At 39.1% G+C, this 20,877-nt stretch overlaps 1 protein-coding gene across 1 annotated transcript; it reads left to right on the forward strand.

Moving 5' to 3' along the window:
* Positions 1–1,103: 1,103 nt before the first annotated feature.
* On the forward strand, positions 1,104–18,516 carry LOC128472781 (cell cycle control protein 50B-like). Its single transcript, XM_053454730.1, has 8 exons — positions 1,104–1,183; positions 6,964–7,189; positions 11,635–11,739; positions 12,403–12,510; positions 15,582–15,672; positions 16,761–16,904; positions 17,661–17,864; positions 18,048–18,516. Exons 2-8 carry the CDS (start codon positions 6,977–6,979, stop codon positions 18,230–18,232), a joined length of 1,050 nt encoding a protein of 349 aa, XP_053310705.1. The 5' UTR covers positions 1,104–1,183; positions 6,964–6,976; the 3' UTR covers positions 18,233–18,516.
* The last annotated feature ends 2,361 nt before the right edge of the window (positions 18,517–20,877 follow it).

A 20,877-nucleotide genomic window follows, 5' to 3' on the forward strand; every position in this document is an offset into this window, starting at 1 on the left:
AATAATAAAATAAAACAAATAAAGTTTAATATTATGAGCAAGTGCTAAAATTAGTGCTGTATCTTACCTAAAATCCTGACATGGAAAGAGTTAAAATACTAGTATTTCAAATACCCAAGGCGTGTCTAGTTTCTTAAAAAAAAATTGATGGGGTAAATTACTCCAATTTACCCCATCAAATTTCATAGGCACAGACTGACCAAAATGGAAAAAAGGCGCAATTCCCAAATGTGGCCTTTTAGCCCCCAAACAACCAAACAAACCCATGAATGGGGTGTATCACTGTACTCAAGTAATGTTGCTGAACACCTATAAGGGTGTTGTTTGACAGTGACATATACCAGGAGTGGTAAATTTATACCTGAAGTACAATGTGCGTGAAAAAAAACATAAAAAAAATACCATCACAAATTTTGATAAAGGCGGTAGTACACTAGGCAACTGCTGCAGCGTGCGGCCACCAGGTGGAAATGACTGGTCATACTCTATACGTGCATTAAAAAGTTAGCGTGCAGCCACCTATAACCAGCCATCGGCCCCACTTACATCATCAGTCTAAAGTGCTATCTCATCTCCATTCTGGCCCCGACAGCCTGTACATTGAGGACTAAGGGTGTTTGTCTAGTATATTAAGCTTAGATAATAGAGCTAAAACACATACAAATGGGTATTATGCCACTTTCTAAAAATGTTATATGAAACCTAGAATTGTTTAAAACAATAAAAAACACAATCTTTTGTATGTTTTTATAATAAAAAAAAACATTTGGTGACAATTCCCCATCCCCGTTTCTATTTTTAACTCACTGGAAGGCAGACACTGTTTGATATATGAGCTCATCTGAAGAAATCATGAAAACTTCTGTTTTCCCCCAGAAACCAAGGTTAAGCATTTCATTACGAAATCACAAGTTTTCAATCAACGCATTTTGTTTTTCTCTGGAAACAGCACTTGTCTTTTAGAAATGAAACTGGATAAACAACCAATAAAACCCTGAAATCTGAAACAAAAGTCACAGTACACTTATGTACAAAGTAAGACATCATTAAGGGCTGAGATGTGAGCAAACAGGTTTCTCACGTCTGTACATAGGAGTAGCTTTAGAAATATTTAGTGTATTGCATCCTGTTTGAATTCATGTGTTCAGAAGATCAGCAAAACTTCTCTGGGTGTAGATGCTTGGTAAGTACCATTATTTTCTTTCAAAATTAAGTTGTAAATGGCGCTGTTAATTAAGTAGGATCTGACTGCTCATTACTTAAATAATGGGAATGTTATAGCTACCTAGTCATTATTAAGGATTTAGGTTTTCATGATCTAAATATATTAAGAATACAACATGTAGCTTTAATGTGTACGCAACGTCTTTCATAGTTCCCTGACATAGGTTGCAGGATTTTATGCTTTGCCCCAGTGTCACTTATGAAGCTTCTTTGACGCTGCTTTTGTCATGTGGTGGCCATAAACCATTCAAAGATATAGGATGGATCCTATTGCTTTTTGGTAGTCTTGGTACACCAAACATCCCATAAGGGCTTCTACGTGAAAAATCTTACTTTAACGTAAGGTAGTAGAGTGACCATTAGACTGCAAGGTTTAACAGCCCTCCGCACCCTCTTTCTCTGTTTGCTTATATTTGTTATTGTCGGTATAACCCATTATATATTGCTGTTTAACATGTTGTATGAGAATAATGAGTATAATAACAAACTGGTTTTTTTCCAGGACATATGTACATTTTACATATTGCTGACTGACATACAATATGTAAAGTGTTACTGAGTAGTATGTGGAGAATCCAATTACTTATACTCCAAGCAGAGGCGTATCTACTTAAAATAGCGCCTATGGCAAGCACTGAAATTGCGCCCCTGTCCAAATATCTAAAACCCATTTATTATATATAAATATTAGTCCCTGCTGCCGATATATATATATATATACCGTATTGGCTCGAATATAGGCCGCACTTTTTTCCCCCACTTTAAGTTTTTAAAGTGGGGGTGCGGCCTATATTCGGGGTCTAGCGCCCGACGCCCGGGACATGCAGTCCCGGGCGCCGCGCAGGCAGCGGGGTTAAGATACAGATGCCCCGCAGCGGTGCAGGGGACCTGCATCCTTCTCCCCGATACGCTCAGACAGCCTCCCCTGCCAGCACTTCCCACGGGGGGGGTGCCGGCACGGGAGGTTATCTAAGCGTTTTACCTCTGCCCACCCCCGACTTACCGGAGCAGACTCCCGGGTGTCTTGCGGGGCCGGCGGGAGACATCTACGCAATACGCGCATGCAACTTCCGGTACCGGTACCGGAAGTTGCATACGCGTATTGCGTAGATGTCCCTCGCCGGCCCCGCAAGACACCCGGGAGTCTGCTCCAGTAAGTCGAGGAGGGGGGGGGCAGAGGAGGACAGCGGCAGCGTATCTCGGGGAGGGAGGACAGCGGCAGCGTATCGCGGGGAGGGAGGACAGCGGCAGCGTATCTCGGGGAGGGAGGACAGCGGCAGCGTATCTCGGGGAGGGAGGACATATATATATATATATATTAGACCCTTCTGCCGATAGCAGGTATAGATCAACACACAAACCCAGATCAATTGAAATTCACTTGTGATCTCAGCACTGAAGGTATATATCAAATAAACAGAATCAGACATACAAATCCTGTATTTGCAGGTACACAATAATAATATATGAAACGTAGCATCGCAGGTATAGATCAAATAAATACATGGAAACCGCATTGCAGGTATTAATCAACTGAATAAGACATTTTAACCCTGTATTTGCAGGTATACATAAATAATGTATGGAAACATAGCATAGCAGATATGGATCTACAGAATAACACAAAAACCCAGCTTTGCAGGTATAGATCAAATGGAATTCACATAAAAACACGGCATTAAAAGGTATATTTAAAACCCCCTAAATTACAGGCATAGATCACAGGTTGCACACCCCAAAGCCAGCCGTGGCGTCCACACTGCCCACATAGAACCTGGCAGGCACCCAGATAACCCACATAAGATTTGCCATCTTTGTCCCCAAATAGCCCAGCACAAGTCAACTGTGTTCCCAAACAGCCTGGCCTGTGCCATCTTTGTCCCATATATACCCTGCCTGTGCCATCTTGGTCCCCAAGGCTCAAACCTCCTGCTAGTGCCATCTTTGCCCTTCCACAATTATACATCTATGATACACACAAACACTTTTACAGTCACTCACTAATTCACACTTTAATTCAGACAACTCATCCACACATTAACTCATACTCTTCCTCATTCAGACAATTCATCCACACATTAACTCATGCTCTCCCTCATTCAGACAATTCATCCACACATTAACTCATGCTCTCCCTCATTCAGACAATTCATCCACACATTAACTCATGCTCTCCCTTATTCAGACAATTCATCCACATATTAACTCATGCTCTCCCTCATTCAGACAACTCATGCTCTCTCTCATTCAGACAATTCATCCACATATTAACTCATGCTCTCCCTCATTCAGAACACTCATCCACATATTAACTTATGCTCTCCCTCATACAGACAACTCATGCTCTCCCTCATACAGACAATACATTCACATATTAACTCATGCTCTCCCTCATTCACTCAATGCATCCACACATTAATTCACACTCTTTACTTATATCTACCCCCTCTCCTAGCGGTTGCTAGACGCCCCCCTCTCTCCTCCGCATCAAAAAAAAAAAAAAAAGAAGGCGCTCACTGGCGCCCCCTTTCAAATGATGTCTATGGCACGAGCCATAGGTGCCATACCCTAGATACGCCTCTGACTCCAAGGAAGCAATCTGGATGTGTTGGCCAGCAACATGCAAAAGTTTTGTGTGGTATGCTGGATGTCACATCCAGCATCCCACACAAAACTTTTGCATGTTGCTGGCCAACGCATCCAGATTCTGCAATTCTGGAATTTGTCAGTACAGCTTTTTGCATATACTTTGGAACTCTTAGACACTCTCTTGGTGACTAGTAAAGTTATGAGGGCCAGGTAGAAACCACCATTTATTATACCAAATCTTCCCCAGCTTCTGTTGAGAAAACATAAACAACTGACTTAATACGTAAATCTTAAACTTGTTTGAGGTTGTAGAGCTTACTAAGTAGCATCATGTAGGACACTATGGCTATGAGTCAATAATTCAAGGGTCTTCAAAACAGGATTTTTATTTCCCTTTTCTAAAAACAGACAATTTTCTTTTAACCCTTCAGTCCCCTATGGATGTACCGGAACATCCAAAAAATGCATCCCAAGAAACCCCTATGGACGTACTGGTACGTCCTGCCCTTCTTGCAGGAGATCAGGCTGTCGTTTGATAGCCTGGAATCCCACTTTTTTTGCTACTTTTTACTAAATTTCTCATCCTAAATTTTCAGCTAATTATCTAACTATGGTATCAAAAGAAAGCTCTATCTCTCCTTGAAAAAACAATATATAGTTTACATGGGTACATTGCTGAACCGACATACCGCAAAAATGGCAAAATTGCTCGGGGCTTCGAGGTACCAAATATCCCTGAGACTGAAGGAGTTAAATAGAACATGAGAATTAGAAAAAAGAAGATCGCTATGCCTAATATAAATCTGATCTTTTCTTTTAGCTCTTGTATAACAGAGCGATGTTCAATCTAAAGATCAATGTTCATACATCTGACATCTAATGAGTTAAATGTTTTCAGGAGTACTGATTAAAAGGGCATGGTTGTAGGATCTCCTCACAGGTGAATCAGTTTCTAATCTTGGTCATTCTGGGACATCTATCTACACTAATGAAGGAGCCACCTATTCACATGTGAGGAAATCTTAAACTTTGAAGGACTTTAGGGTTCATATTTACAGTGTCTTTCCACCATTCCTTCTCTCGTGTGGTATTGGAAACAGTCTAAAGTTTTGTGTAAGCTGAGACGCTACTCCTTATCCTTTCGTCCTATGTATAGTGGTAAGATGAGGCCTTCAACTGAGGTTTTGTTATAAAAGCAGCACTGCATTTTAATTGAGCCCATTTTGTACACATTTTTCTTGGCTCCTTGGTTAATTGTTTAGTCCAACTATATGTAAATGTAACAAGGTAGGTAGGGTGATCTGGAGGCATCTTTAATCAATGACACTTATGGAAAATGTATGGGTGCATTTACTGCACCCATACTCATATTTTTATATTCATCCATGGTTAAAAGAAAAGCATAAGTTAACTGTGTCTTGGGATCCACACCCTTAACGTGTGTTGAAGGACGAGATTTTTTAGTAAATGTGGGCTATGTAACCTTTTGTTAATTGGTCTTAAATGATCTGGTTATACAACCATTTCCCAAAAAAATGAAAGAAGACCGTTTTAAAGACAATGACAGGAAGAACCAGATTTCCACATTTTGTTGTCAGGTTTGTGTGTCCTTCTGCTATAACCTCTAGCTTTTAACTCAATGCACACGTTTTTCCACAACAATTAATGTTTTACTGTTATCAACATTTAATCACTGAGCTATTCAGGAATGAAAAAAATCTATCTGTGGTGGGGTTAAATCTATGCATTTGCCCCCAAATTGGTAAAACATGATCCGCCCTTAAAAAAAAAAAAACAACAAAGTGAACGCTCAAGGCCAGTTCAGTCCTTCTTAATTGAAAAGTTGATTTTCCCTGTACTAATGTACAGTGAAAACATTCATATGAAATATTTTCCTCATTTAGTAACCTAGTTCTCAAAAATGTACATACAACCATCGAGTATACTTTTCATCTGTTGGCAAGCAACAAATCCCAAAGGTGCAGGGCTAGACCAAGGACTGTCGTTGGTTCATGTTTTAGCTAGTATTTTGGTACCAGTTTGCTACCTTTGAAATAAGCAAATGCTAAACTGCAACCAAATAGGTTGTTGGACAGTACTTGAACCTTTTATAGAAGGATTGCTGTCCATGTTTATAATTTATGAATCATTCTTCTGTGTGTTGTATTTATTTATTTATTTATTTATTTTTAAACATTGAATAGGATGGATTAAAATAATAACTACAGGGATTGTTGGTTTGTCCTTACCAATTACTTGCTACCTCTGACCATTGACTACCTGGAGTTGCGACACATTTTTTTTTATTTTTATTTAACCATGGATGGCCTTGAATAACACATATATACACACATAGGGCCAGGCTGCCAACCACAAGGCTACCCTTGACCCTTTAATGACCGACTGCTGGATATGCGTGGCCACACGCTTCAGTTTTATGCGCATGCTGAAGGGAAAGATTGGCTGAGTATCGGGTGCTGATGGCCAGCAGCAAACTAAGCATTTGTTCCATGTGCAAAATGGCCAGTCCAAGCCTGTGTGTGTGTGTGTGTGTGTGTGTGTAATATATATATATTCGAGAGAGAATGAGCAATGTGTTTATCACTTTTTTGTTTTACTTATACAATTGCTAAAAGCAATGAAATACATGATTGCAAACCATATTACATATACATTGTTGGTATTTAAAAGGGTTAAAGTGTCCAATGTGTACATTACCCCTCTTTTGTGTTAATATATTTAACTAGTACAGCTTCAGCCAGTTTCACACTTTCCAAAAGGCGTGGCAGCTCCATGGTCCTGCAGCTGTTTGTCTCGTTGACGTGTATACATACCAGTTTTGTCTGGATGTGCACCTGTAACATAGATTATTATTATTATTATCCTTTTATTTATTAAGCACCAACGTATTACACCGCTCTTTATACGTACATCCTTCCTCAGTTATGCATTGGGGTTCCTGGTCGCTATAGCAGGTACCTCGAAAGATGTCCTGATCCACTTCTTTGCATACCCTCTTATATAACATGCTAGCGTCTGTAGCTTTTAAGAAAATGCTGAGTGGTGCTAAGCATTTTTATTATCATTAAGGATCAAACGATAATATGGAGGTATAGACTTCACTAAACTTTCTTTCTTCTCTATCTGTAGTGATATTTGGGAAATGAACGTAACGTCAAAAGAGTTCCCCAACAAACATGAACCTCTCCCATCTCAAAGACCTGACAACACTGCATTCACTCAACAGAGACTGCCAGCTTGGCAGCCGCTGCTATCGGCTAGTCTTGTTCTTCCCTTTTTCTTTCTTGCAGGATTGTCTTTTATAGCAATTGGAATTGGATTATTATATACCTCCGATCGTATCAAAGAATGTGAGGTAAGCATACATTGCTTCACTTTTTTTTGTTTGTCACATACAGCTGTTATGATGGTAAAAAAAAAATGCACTGCAAAAGTAAATTTTACTTTAAAACTAAGATATTACTAGCTGATTTGCTGTGTTGAATATGGTGCTAACTGGTGGAAGGTGCTGCCACCATGTTCTCTCACATGTTTGGCAGTAGTGTCCATACAAATCCTCTATTTAAAATCCAGGTTCTTACACTCAAAACCATAAATAATTTACATTACTTGGTACCGCCTGAGCTGCTTCATATGCTCTGTGCCCAGCCTGTGTCTTTTCTACCCTTCATTAATTCTTATTTCATGTGACGCTCTACCATTTTATACATGCTCTTCCACTTAAGCACTGTATATGAAGGAAGTTATTAATTTCCTGATGATTTATATACCTTTCTCACATGTGCTCTACATACAAACTGTTTATTTGATCTCCTGTACTTTCACAAGATGTTTTATAACTTTGGAGCTTCTAGAAAAGTAAATGGAGTATTGTGTCCTGAAGTGGGACTGTTTTGTGGGAAGAAAGACAGTTGGTGCATTTGTTGCATCCTAATGCACACGCATTCCACCCCCTCCTTGTAAGAAAGCCCCTTTGCCACATTACACTGGAGCTAGCAGTGACATTTGGCAAAAAAGACCCAAAAACAAATTTAAGAAGGAGAGCAAGAGGGAGAGAAGAAAGGAGAGATATTAAGGGTGATATGTGCCTGTCCAGGAATCATGCCTCCACCCCAACCTGAGAGCCCAGGAGAGCCACCACGTTCTCGATGGTCACAAATGTATTTATTCTTCCATGGACCTAATCTCTTCTACCATGGTGATCCAGTCCCAGAGCAAAGGGGGTGCCTCTCCTTCCAGAAGCAAAGTACCAGACATTTTGCAGCATTCCACAAATACTTAGTGAAAGTTTATACTTGGAAAGCAAGTAAGATGTCAGGTGAAGGAGCATCACACCCACAGCAAAAGGAGACATGGGGTCCATCACCTGCCTCACAACATCAACACACAAGATGTGGCTGTAACTACCCACACCCTCAGAGTACTTGTGAGAGTTTTATATGTAGAATAGCCTCCAACACGCAGAACATAAGGAGCAATAGAAGAAAAAAATGAATATATATATATATATATATATATATATATATACGCCTGAAGCATATTGCAGAGGTTCAACAGGGTGGCCATATGGTGTTTGTGGCAGCAGGAGTGTTAAGTCAGATCAATATAGGGTTAAAATACCATAGAGCCCATACACCGTCATTGTGCTGAGAACAATATGGTATTCCAGCATTATCACTCAAGAGCTGTCTTGGGCCAGAGCCTGCTTTTTGCCTGGTTGGCATATGAGAAGCTTGAGGTCCTTAAGCTGCCATTGTGTTTGCGATGTTGCTGTCTCCATGGTCTCCAGGTGGTGATTCATCCCTGCCAAATCTGCTCTCAACATGGTCACTTTGTCTCGGAAAGGCCTGCTTTATGTCTACAGTCATCACACTGAAGTCTGCCTTTGTTGGCAGCGATGGGAACATGAGTCTGGGATGGGATGGTGGGGAACTCCGCTGAGCATGAGCTCTGGGCCAAATCTGACATCTTAGATATTGCAGGCTGGGATGCGAGGGCCACTGGGGTCTGAAAGCTTGCTGCCCCTGTGCCTTAGGATCCAACGAGTGTTCGTACGCTTTCTCAGGGAAATCGTTCGTACGCTTTCTCAGGGAAGTAAATTTTTTTTATATATATTGATATATTGATTTTGGGAGCGGCTTGAGGGCAGTGTGAGGTGGGATGCAGAAGGACTCTGCACGATCGAGGCTGCATGTCCAGGATGTCATCGTGGTTTACAGAGATAACGCGGAGAAGTGGTTAAACTCAAGCAAACTCGAGTAAATTGTTTTTTATTAATTTATTTTTCTACTTTTCCTTCACTCTGAGGAGATAAGCAGTTAATGATTGTGTGAAAAATCTCTTAAAGTAGCAAACAAAACAAAAAAACAGTGTTGTGCGGCACGCCCATAGCAGTTGCACAGCAGTGTGCGAGCCGCCGAGGAACAATGTAAAGTAATGATTGTGTGAAAGATCTCAAAATAGAAAACAAAACAAAGAAACTGTGCTGTGCCGCACTCCCATGGCAGTCGCACAGTAAATGAATGTGCGTGTCAACGTGGCACGTCTGCAATGCTCAGGTGTGTAGCACACACAGACACTGCACGCCTATGGTATGACATGCACGACGACACTATTCGCTTGTGTCGGTCGCGATGACGTCATACACGTTTTGGTTGTTTGTTTTCCCGCCCTTGTTCTTATTTAAACCTTCAGTCCCATTATTGCAGTGCCCGTTCAAAGAGTCACACTGTAATTTGCTCTGGTTATTTCGCTTTACGCTTGTTCCTGTGTCTACTGTGTACCGAAACTTGGCTTGCTTTTTGACCTTGATCCTGTGCTGCCTGCCTTGACCTCGGATATCCTGGACTTTGATTCTGTGCCGCCTGCCCCGACCTTGGACTGGATTTATCGATCTGTGTTTCTGCTACCTCGAGAGTTCGCTGCCCTGTCTCTGCTACGTGGGTTCAGCATCATGTACTACCCCGCGCCCTGCATAACAAGAATGTATAAATCAAAAGACCAAAGATTTGTGCATGACCCAAGAGATCTGCTGATTTGCAATCTTGCATTACACTTATTATTCCGTAGTACATCACGGAGCAATTAAGATATTTAAAAGATAATCTAGCCTTTGACTGGGGGTGAAGTTATATAGAATATCTTGGCATTAAACTGTCAACAGATTTTAATGGAATTATAAATAGTAACTACTTAGGTCTTGCTAATGACATGAAGGCACAACTTACAGAATGGGCTAAAATCGAACTATCATGGTTGGGAAGAATAAATGTGCTGAAGGCTTATATAATACCAAAATTGATATATTTATTTAGAACAATTGACTTAAGTTCCAACTTTCATCATACAAAAATTTGACAAAATCTTCTGAGAATTTGTATGGCATGACAAAAAAAAATCTAGAATTCCTCTGCATATTTTGAAAAGACAGATGAAATATGATGTATTAAATGATCCCAACCTGATAGAACTCTATGAATCTTGTATGTTTGCCCATTTGTATGCTAGGGAAACAAAGAAAGACAGGAACTTAAGATGGTACAAATACGAAAAGTGGTCTTGTAGTAATATAGAACCTCTAATGCTGCACTGGTTATCCCCAGACAAATTTTACAAATCTGAACATTGTAAACCCCATTGTGTTAGGAATTCTCAAAACATTTTCTAAAATTAGAAAAAGATTTACTTCAGATAATTCCATTTCGTCCTTTACTCCGTTGGAAGTTATACAATGAGAAATTAAAGATCTACATTTTAAATCTTGGTCTGACTCGGGAATAAAAAGATTGATGGATAGGATGACTTCTGACCGCCAATGGGATTTGAGGATCTTCGATTTAAATATAGTTTAATGAATAAAGAAAAGTTCACTTATTTAAGAGCTACTTAAATTTAAATCAAGTGGCTCCATCCACAGCAATAGACTAATAGAAGCAAAGCATAAGACCAAACCTATAGCAAAAATTACTCATGTACTCGATAAAGAGGGAATTTTAGAGTAATTGAGTTCTATAGTAAAATGGGAACTTGATCTAGGAAAAACTCTTAAACAAGAGATCTGGTATACAACATGGTCCTCTACAAGGAAATCATTTCATTGCATTAGTCATCAGGAACTATATTTTTAAATTTTACATCGCTGGTACTTGGTACCTTCAAAACTTCATAAAATGTTTAAAACAATGCCTGACACGTGTTGGAGATGTTCCAAATCAAAGGGGACTATGCTTCATATTTGGTGGGCGTGTGAAAAACTTACAACCCTTAAGCAAAAGACAGACAAATTATTGCAAGAGATTCTCGCCATTAATGTTTCTTTTCCATATAAATCTGCCCTATAAACTTAAAACTTAAGGAGACCTAAGCATTAATATCTTACTTGCAATTAAGATATGCATAGCCAGTGGTTGAAAACAACAAGGACCAGTGGACTGGAGTAACATTATAACATACATAAATTACCAACACAGAATGGAGAAACATTTCTTTTTTTTGTTGAAAAACTTGGGCCCCTTGGTCAAATAACAGACAGAACTAGATGCGGAGAGAGACTGCAAGGCTCTCTCCATCTTTCTCCCCGGCTCAGGTTAGCACTGTCTCGCCCGCCGATACCCTTACCGGTGGCAAGATACATGTTTGAATGTAGACAGATATACAAGATACAAAGTAACATTTTTGAAATGTATTATCAATATAATGATGTAACTGGCTACAATCTGTGTCTCCAATGGAAAGTTAATACATTTATTTTTTTAAAAAATGCTCTTTATTCATAACCCACATTTACTTTATTTTTTGTAGTATGACTACACTGGTGCCCAGCCAGGAGATAATTGTTATGAATGTGCCAGTGGTTTAAGCCCTTGCAATTGCAATATCACCTTTAACATCACAGAGTTCTTCCAGGTAAATATGGTTTTCATATTGTGGATCACAATACAAATGCTTGGAATATAGGAAATTGATGTTATTTTGCATTCGTTATTTTCAACTAATTTTGGTGCAGATCTAACAAGGACATGGCAGAAGTTGATGAATTAGAAACAAATCTGGCACAAACACACAGAATGCTAGGATTATAATACATTGTTTTTAGAAAAGTGTGCTTTAATCTCCGGGCTCCTAAATTATCTGATAAGGTGACCACTTCCGAAATTTTGCACTAGAACTATTGACTCTACAATTTTGGAGAACCAATATTTTGAAAAGGTTGACCCAGCAAAAATTTAGGGGGGGGGGTAAATGCCACATTATTTACTATTATTATTATTCTCTTCTTTATATATCGTCAACAATTTAAGCAGCACTTCTTACAATACATACATTCAAAAGGTACAACAACTAGAATTGACAGACTGACAAAGCTATCCATTAGGTAAAGCATACAGACAAACCTGTATTAGATAAAAAAAAAAAAAAATTGTCTCCTCTTCAGAATGATACTCAATGATAGGCAACCGTGACCTCTCCTAAACAGTCAGCACGAGGGGTTTTGTGCATGTAAAAATATTTGTGTGTTTTCTTTAATAATGAATGATGTGATGTTTTTTTTTTTTTTTTATCATTTAGGGGCCTGTTTTTATGTATTATGAGCTATCAAATTTCTACCAGAACCACTTCCGTTATATGACCTCTAGAGATGACAAACAGCTAAGTGGATTCCTCGACAGTCTAGAGGTATGTTTCTCAGTAGTCATCATTTCAAACGCTAAGCATGTATTTCATTATTACTATTATTATTTACAGTTCTGTTCAAAACTTTTAGGCACGTTAATAGTTTATTTTTATTATTTAACAAAATGTAAAGTGAGTGAACAAAATCTAAATTAAATCAATATTTAGGGTGATCACCCTTTGCCTTCAAAACCGCATCAATTCTTACACCGTTTTTTAAGAGACGCAGCTGGTAGGTTGTTCCAAACATCTTGCAGAACTAACCACAGTTCTTTTGTGGATTTAGGCAGCCTTAGTTGCTTCTCTCTCTTCATGTAATCCTAGACAGACTCTGTGGGGCCATACCATCACTTTTTTTTCTTCTGAAGATAGTTCTTAATGACTTTGGCTGTATGTTTGGGGTGACTCAGATGCCTCCCTGATGGTGTTGCACGATGGATAGGTTTTCCCTTGTACAGGGATGTAAAGTTGCATGGGGGGGCCCCACTTTAACCAAGCAAGGTGTCCCACAGTGCCATCTTTGCCCCAAGCAGCTTATCGTGCCATCCTAACCCCCAAACAGCCAGTTTCCCCCAGCTTGTCAGTACCCTCAAATAGATGTTGTGCACCTTCCTCCCACCCACACCTTCCAACATACATTCTGGCACACAAATGCCAACACACTAACACAAATTACAATGTGCAATGTACAATGTGCACTTACAATGTGCAAGCAGCTTCCGTTTCACCATAGGGTGATATGACCCTGATATGTTTTAAACATTTTGAACCGGTAAAAGGAGACGGGAACAAGTGGTTGCCCCATCACAGTTATGACAGATGTGACCCCTGTAGTTATGCCACTGCACCTGTACTTCTCAGCATTGGGGAGACCAGAATTAATTTTGCAGCCCCAAACTTGCACCATGTTTCACTGATGCCTGCAAACACTAATTCTTATACCTCCAGCCCTTGGGCTAACAAACTGCCTCAGCTGCTGCCAAATATTTAAAATGTTGATTCATCGGTCCAGGGAACCTGCTGCAATTTTTCTGTGCTCAAGTTCCTGTGCTTTCCATGTTGGAGGTATTTTTTTGGTTGTGAGTCTTCCATAAAAACATCTGATCACACTTCTGACTAGATTTCTCCAGACAGTATCAGGAATACACCATTTTCTGCCAATGGTGAGCTGATGGCACTCCTGGACATCTTCATGCTTACTTCCCTTGGCAATTTGATGTGTCGTTCATCTTCCAAAGTTTTCTTGACCGACCACACTTGGACCTGTCTGGTCTTGAAATTAACGGTTCTGTTTCAACCTGCATATTAAATTGATGATCATTAGCACCTGTTTGGTATAAATGTTTAATCAAACACCTAATTTATATGCCTACAAAATCCCTGGCTTTGTGCAAGTATACCTGGAAGGCAAAGGATGGCAACACGAAATATTGATTTAGATTTCTTCTACTCACTCACTCTTCATCTTGTTTATTTTTTTAATCATTTATCACACCTAATACTTTTGCATGGTGCTCTTGTTCAAAAGCTCCTTCTCACCCTCTCCTTTAAAAGATTTGCCTTTTTTAAAATTGCATTTGATTTTTTTTTTTTCTTTTCTCTGTCCTACTAATAATGAAGGATCTGTGTCAAAAGAAGGCCAGGCTCTAAGCCAACATGTGAATGGGGGTATAAGGTGTGAAAGGGTAAACACCGACCAGCCTTCAGGTGCTGGTTAACTTTAATATTCCTCACTACCCATATTGTTTTTGTTTTTTTTTATGTTGTTGATGCAGCTTCCCCTTTATTGGCATGTTTTAGATTGTGTCCACTGAAGGTAATGCCAAGCTGAAAAACCTTCCTTAGGCTGGGTTTCCACTTGGGTATTCTTTGCAAAAACGCCCATAATAACGCCAATTCAGCCACACGGCGTTTTATTAGTGAAAAAACGCTGCGGCCAGATGTTAGCTGTTCTTCAATAGGAAATCGCACAATGCCATATCCACTTGGCATTTTTCTGTTTGGCGTTTTACCTCTAAGTTTCTGCAAAAGATTTGAAGAGACGATGATGATCATGATCTCCTTAGCATGGCTCAGACGAATCTGGTTTATGAAATTAATCAGGCTTTTGGTTTCTCCACTACTTTATACTGAGAAAGTAATTTTACAATCACTTGGCTGCCCAGGTTTATTTGCAACAGTGATCAAAACCAGCCATAGATGATCACTAGCGCAAAAAAATAGTCCACTCTCCATTTTTGTTTTTGGCTGTTATTTATTTATTCTATTTAGGGAGATAGTTTTCTTTAGCATTACAGTACATATTACAGTTTAGGCACCAATAGGAACGGGGTTAAGTTCAATAATCATGCTAATGAAACAAACCAAAAAATAATAATAAAATATATTTATTATTATATATACTGTAATTATATAAATAATAATAAATATATTTATATATCCACAGGTATGTCAACCTTTATGGTGAACCCGCTTTGCAGGGCTAAACTCCCATCATTCAGCTAACATGGTGCGACTTTAATCCCCATGATAACAAGCAGCCATATTTGGCTAAAAGCATTGTCAACCTTGTATGTGATATGAAGTTGGCATTAAAAGGATTACATATCTCAAACAATTCTACTGATCTGCATACAAAAAGCACAAGCTGTGGACAGCTTTAGTAAGTGAATTAGCTTGTGCTAAAGGCTGTGATGGTGACTTTTCCCTCTTAAATATGTGATAACATTTCAGCTTAGGTCCAGTTTAAGGAAAAAAAGATCACCAATGATATAGAGTATGCAATGTTGTGATTATGTGTGGTATATTTGTTCCATTACTCTATATGTCTTGTGGTCCATGACTGTGAAGTGAAAGCTGTTCTTTATTGAGTAGAACTGTAATTGGCTTCTTTGCGTTTAAACTGTTTTTTTTGTTTTTTTTTGTCACGAATTTTCTCTCAAGATCTAGAATAGCGAAGTTTTACAATACTAAAACATCTATTCAGACGTCTTAAGTGCTAACACATAAAATCAAATTACATCAACACAATTTTTGTTGCCTACTCTTGCAGTTAACCTCTACCTCCCTTACAGAACCCTTCAAATTATTGTGCACCATATCAGTGGAATTCAGAACATAAGCCATATGCTCCATGTGGTGCTGTTGCTAATAGCATGTTTAATGGTAAGTGATTTGAAATGATGAATGACCTACAGATGTACAGTTGGGCCAAACCCCACCAGGTCACCCGGGGGTTTGCAGGGCTGCCATCATAAATCCGGCACACTATGCGTTCCTGTGGGGCCGTGGTGTAGTGGGTGCCTCACGGCACTCGACTCGCAGTACACCCACAGGAAATCATAGGGTACTGCATTTATGATGGCAGAAGATAGCTGCGTGGCTGGTCTCTACAAGGTGAGAGTGGGAGTAGTGTAGTGTTAGTGTCCATGTGTGTGTATATGTATAGTGCCAGAGTCAGTATGTCTACAGCATTGTAGTGCCAGTCAGTGTGTATGTGGTATTCTTGACTGATATGGAGGCAGGTAGAATTTGAGAAGTGTTTACCTTAAATACAATGGCAGTCAAGGTAAACTACAGAGCTCTGCAAGAGCCAAAGTATAGTCTGTTGAATAATACAGAGTGAATGCTTATATAGGGTGGGTTTGCACCTACCCTGCAAGCTTTCTCGCAAACAATCAACAAACACACATTCAATGGACATAGCTGCTTACTGACTTGACACAATAAATGCCAAGAAACAGAGATTCACTCAGTACTACTCTCATGACCCTCAGCCATCCACTTTAATATACAATTCTACATGTTCATAGTGTTAGTGTTCAAAGTTATGTAAGTATGGTGTTTGCCAGTGTGTCTGTGTGCGCGCATGTGTATGTGTGGTGCTAGCGCGTATGGTGTTTGTTACACACCCATGCGAATGCGATATTGTATGGGAGCATATAGGGTTAATGTGTGTGTGTGTGTGTGTGCATTGAAACCGTTCACATCTCCTAGAAAGCTGTTAACACAAATATCTTTGGGTAAACCAGCAGTTTAAAACCACCTCTTGCACCTCTTCTTCTCAAAAGAGAGAATAATATTTGATATGCTAACATTTAGCTGAACATGAAAAAAATTATTTATTGTATATAGACCTAAGAATTCCAACTGGGCATTATCTGAAATGTTACTTTTTTCCCTGCAAACGTGACATTGCAAATGATTAATCTTGGTGCTACCCACATTTTTTTTTCTTTTTCTTTCAATACCAGATGTTTTTACCTTGTACTACAATGACAATGGGGCATATATTGAAGTTCCGTTAGTTGTAAAAGGTATCTCTTGGTGGACAGATTACAATATTAAATTTCGGAATCCAACCAACGGCAACGGAAACATAAGCGATGTTTTTAAAGGTAATTATGAAGGTTTGTATAAGCTGTATGTTAAATACCAAGCACACCAAACAATTTCATGCAAACCTGCTGTGAATCCTACTGCAATGAGTATATTCGAATTATGAATCAGAAATATATGTCCATATTAATACATGAAAGCATGAATTATGGTACCAAATAGACATGCCTGATACCCCTCTGGAGTAGACCAGAGTGTCTAGGTGAAGCCATGCTTCCCGTTAGTGACTTATTCTGGCTTAGGGGGGTGGGATCCAGTCTCCCTGCCAGCTGCAGAGGGGCAGCTGAAGGAGTTGCCCTAGGCCTGAATCGTGGAAAGATGTTTGGCCATGCTCCTACACGTGGCCAGTCCTGCCCCTTCACAACAACAGAGAACAATGGGTAGCCTGATGATAAATGATGATCACAAAGGTTTGATTTAGACACAACTATGTGCATATTACTTATCTAAAGTGGTCTGTGGTGCAGAGATTGGACATTTTTCATGTCTTACAGATGTTTTACTGAGCCTACATTTAAATACATGTCAATGGTGGTTTATGCAGCATCTCTAAGTTTCTTACGACTTAATTCCTAGGAGTTATAAGCATGAGTACAGGCATGTGCACAGATGACATAGGTATTTTAAGATGCTTTAAGAGTGTGTGTCCTGTTTTTGTCTAAAACAAAGTGAAGGATTTGCTCATAGACCGCTGACATTGAAATGTGTGTGTGTTTATGTGATTATATATTGTCCTTTATGCTCTTTCACCACAGTTACTGTAAAGCCTTTGAACTGGTCAAACCCAGTTTTCAACCTGTCTGACGACCCATTTAACAATGGCTTTATCAACGAGGATTTCATTGTTTGGATGCGTACAGCTGCTTTGCCAACTTTTCGGAAATTGTATCGTAGAATTGAGAGTGGAAATTTCACAGAAGGACTTCCTGTGGGGCAGTATTTGCTAAAGATCATTTACAGTATCCTTTTTTTTGCCTAATATAAGATGACAAATGACTTACAAAAAAAATGTACAAAAAAAGTGAATATGTCTGTAATTTGGACACTATATGCCCAAACTGGTAAATTGGTTTGAGGCAGCTAACTAAAAAAGGCATTATAACCATTTTCATGTATTGTTCAAAACCTTAACTTCTCTTCAGATTTTCCTGTTTTAAGTTTTGAAGGGCGCAAGAAGGTTGTGTTCAGCAGTGTCTCCTGGATGGGAGGGAAAAACCCATTTCTTGGCATTGCTTATCTTGTGTTTGGGTCATTGTGTACTTTGTTGGGATTTATAATGCTAATAGTATTCATCAAGTATCAAGAAAGGGCTGATGATGATATCTGACATTATGGACACAAGATGGAAAAAAAAAATGGAAAAAAAACAAACTTTACCTAATTTACCCTAGTGAGATGGAATTAAAATGTATCAGGCAAATGTTATTTTGTTAAGGTCTGAATATGGTGAAATCCCAGATTTATTTATTTTTTAATTACGAAAGCTAAGATATGTTTGTTTTTTCCTCTAGCCATAGCACTGTGGTGGCGTTTGTGAATATCTTTTTCATTCTTATCTTTTATATTCTCTTTTCCTACCAATCTTTATTACAATAAAATTGAGGCAAAGCATTGATGATGTCTGAGCACTGCACAAACAATAAGAATCACAACTAACATTATTTGCATGATTCATACATTTAAATATATATTCAGTACTATTAAAAAGTTTTAGGGAGGTGGGAAAACATGCTGTAAATTAAGAATGCTTTCAAAAATAGACATGCTAATAGTATATTTTTTATCATTTAACAAAACGCAAATAAGACAAATATCAAATCAATATTTGGTGTGACCACCCTTTACATTTAAAACACTATCAATTCTTCTATGTACACTTGCGCAAACTCAGGAATTTTGTAGGAATGCAGTTAGGTGTATGATTAAAGAATTATAATAAACGGGTGCTAATTATCAATGTTATATGTAAGTTGACACACAATAATTAACAAACTGGGTGAACAGCCAAGCTGACTAACAGGGTGAGGTTGCTGAAGACTTTAATGTCAAGTCATACACCATGACACCACAGCACAGCAACAAGACACAAGGTAATTATACTGCATCACCAAGGTCTCTCCGAGGCACAAATTTCAAGGCCGACAAGGGATTTCCAGATGCACAAAGAAACGGCAATGTTGAGGACCATAGATGCTGTGACGTAACTACATACTTCTAGGGCGCCAGGGCAACCCCTTTGACCACTTATTCTTGTCTCTTTGTGCCAGTTCAAAATTGTTCTGAAAGAGATGTTCTGACCTGGACAGGGCTCTATGATCAAAAGCAAGAAAGATAGGTTGAAGGATGGATGGACCCAAGTCTTTTTTCTTTCCTACCATAAATTACTGTTATTTTGTTAAATGATTAAAAAAAAAGCTATGAACGTATTTTTTGAAGTGTTTTTATTTTACAGTATTTTTTTTTTACACCTGCCTAAAAACTTTGAACAGTTTTGTATGTGTTGATACACAATGGATATGTATGTGCTACATGTACGTTTATAGTAACAACTGACTCCACAGTTTTAAACTAAAATTGTCCTTTTAAAATATATAATGCAGCTGCATTGACTTTGTAAACAAAGTTGGAAGCATAGCATTCTCCAAAATGTCTTAGTGTTAGGATTCCACCCTGCCTGCCTGGACTATGTAATATTGATACCTACTACCATGCCTATCTGCAGCCACTAGTGGTCACTGCTCCCTCTGGAGCACCCACTACTAATTTTAGCTGAGCCACGTTACCTTAGTGTAGCCCTGCCCTTATACCCCCGCTCTGCCCTTCTGTCTGGGCTTTTGCATTGTGTATTTAGCTTTGCTGATTCTCTGCTTTCTGGCCCTGTGCTGTTCCCATTTTGACCTGGCTTATCCTGACCTTGCTCTTGGCTCCTGATTTGGCTCCTAATCGTGATCTCCTGGTATTGACCCAACTTATTCTGACTCTGCTCCTGGATTCCGATTCGGCATTGATTCGTCTTTCTGATTCTGACCCGGCTTGACTGTGCCCCGTGCGAGGGCTTTTTCTGCCATATTGCCAGTCAAGACCAGTTCCGTGTTCCATTTACCTGTCTGCTTAATCCAATACAGACTGTTTTAAAATAATATCCAGCCGTTGGTGTTTTCCTTTTTGTCTGTCTGTACTTTCCTACCTGTCAATATGCATCCTGGGGTACAAACAGAGCCTCTGGTATCCCTTGCAACTGGGCTTCTAACCGACCTGTTTACCTGAACCCTGACTCTTGGTATGTCCCCTTCAGCATACCAAGATGGTTTGGACAATGCTTCTTTCACCAGCCCACGTGACAGAAGTGCAGCTGCTACTAACGGATTCCTGGACACCATGGAATGTCACCCTCTCATGAAAAAAGTTGGGAAATGGTATTATAGGGGCCGGTGGTTATTATAGGGGTAGGGAAAATGGGATGTGCCAGTCTGGCATAAAGAATAAGAATAGAGGGGAATATTAAGAAAAGAAGATGGAGTAGTAAAGAAGTTGTTTAATAAAAAGTAAAATCTATTTAAAATGTTAATAAAGGTTTTATTTTTCTAACGTAAATGAATTTTTATTTGTTTCATCTATTGTTCAACATGGTTTTATACTTTATTGTGAAAAAAGCTCACTAGCTTCACTAGGTCTGTGGTACACAATAGAATGGCACATTACTATTAAAAATCTATGCAGCAAAGGTCATGATTTGCATTTCCAAAAAGAATCAACTCGGTGTGGTCATTTCAGCAAGGAAAGACCCAAGATGTCACAACTGACAACAATAGTAGCCTTAGCCTTCAGGTTTATGGATACAGAAGGTTGCTAGAACTCAATGAATTAAAACCTTCTTTAATGCTTAACTGCACTTTATTTTGATTGATGTCATCTTTGGCCCTTTCATTGTCAGTACATACATGATAAAAACTTGCAGCTGGTAATGATGAC

Source organism: Spea bombifrons, chromosome 2, assembly GCF_027358695.1.
Source record: "Spea bombifrons isolate aSpeBom1 chromosome 2, aSpeBom1.2.pri, whole genome shotgun sequence".
Taxonomy (NCBI): Eukaryota; Metazoa; Chordata; class Amphibia; order Anura; family Pelobatidae; genus Spea; species Spea bombifrons.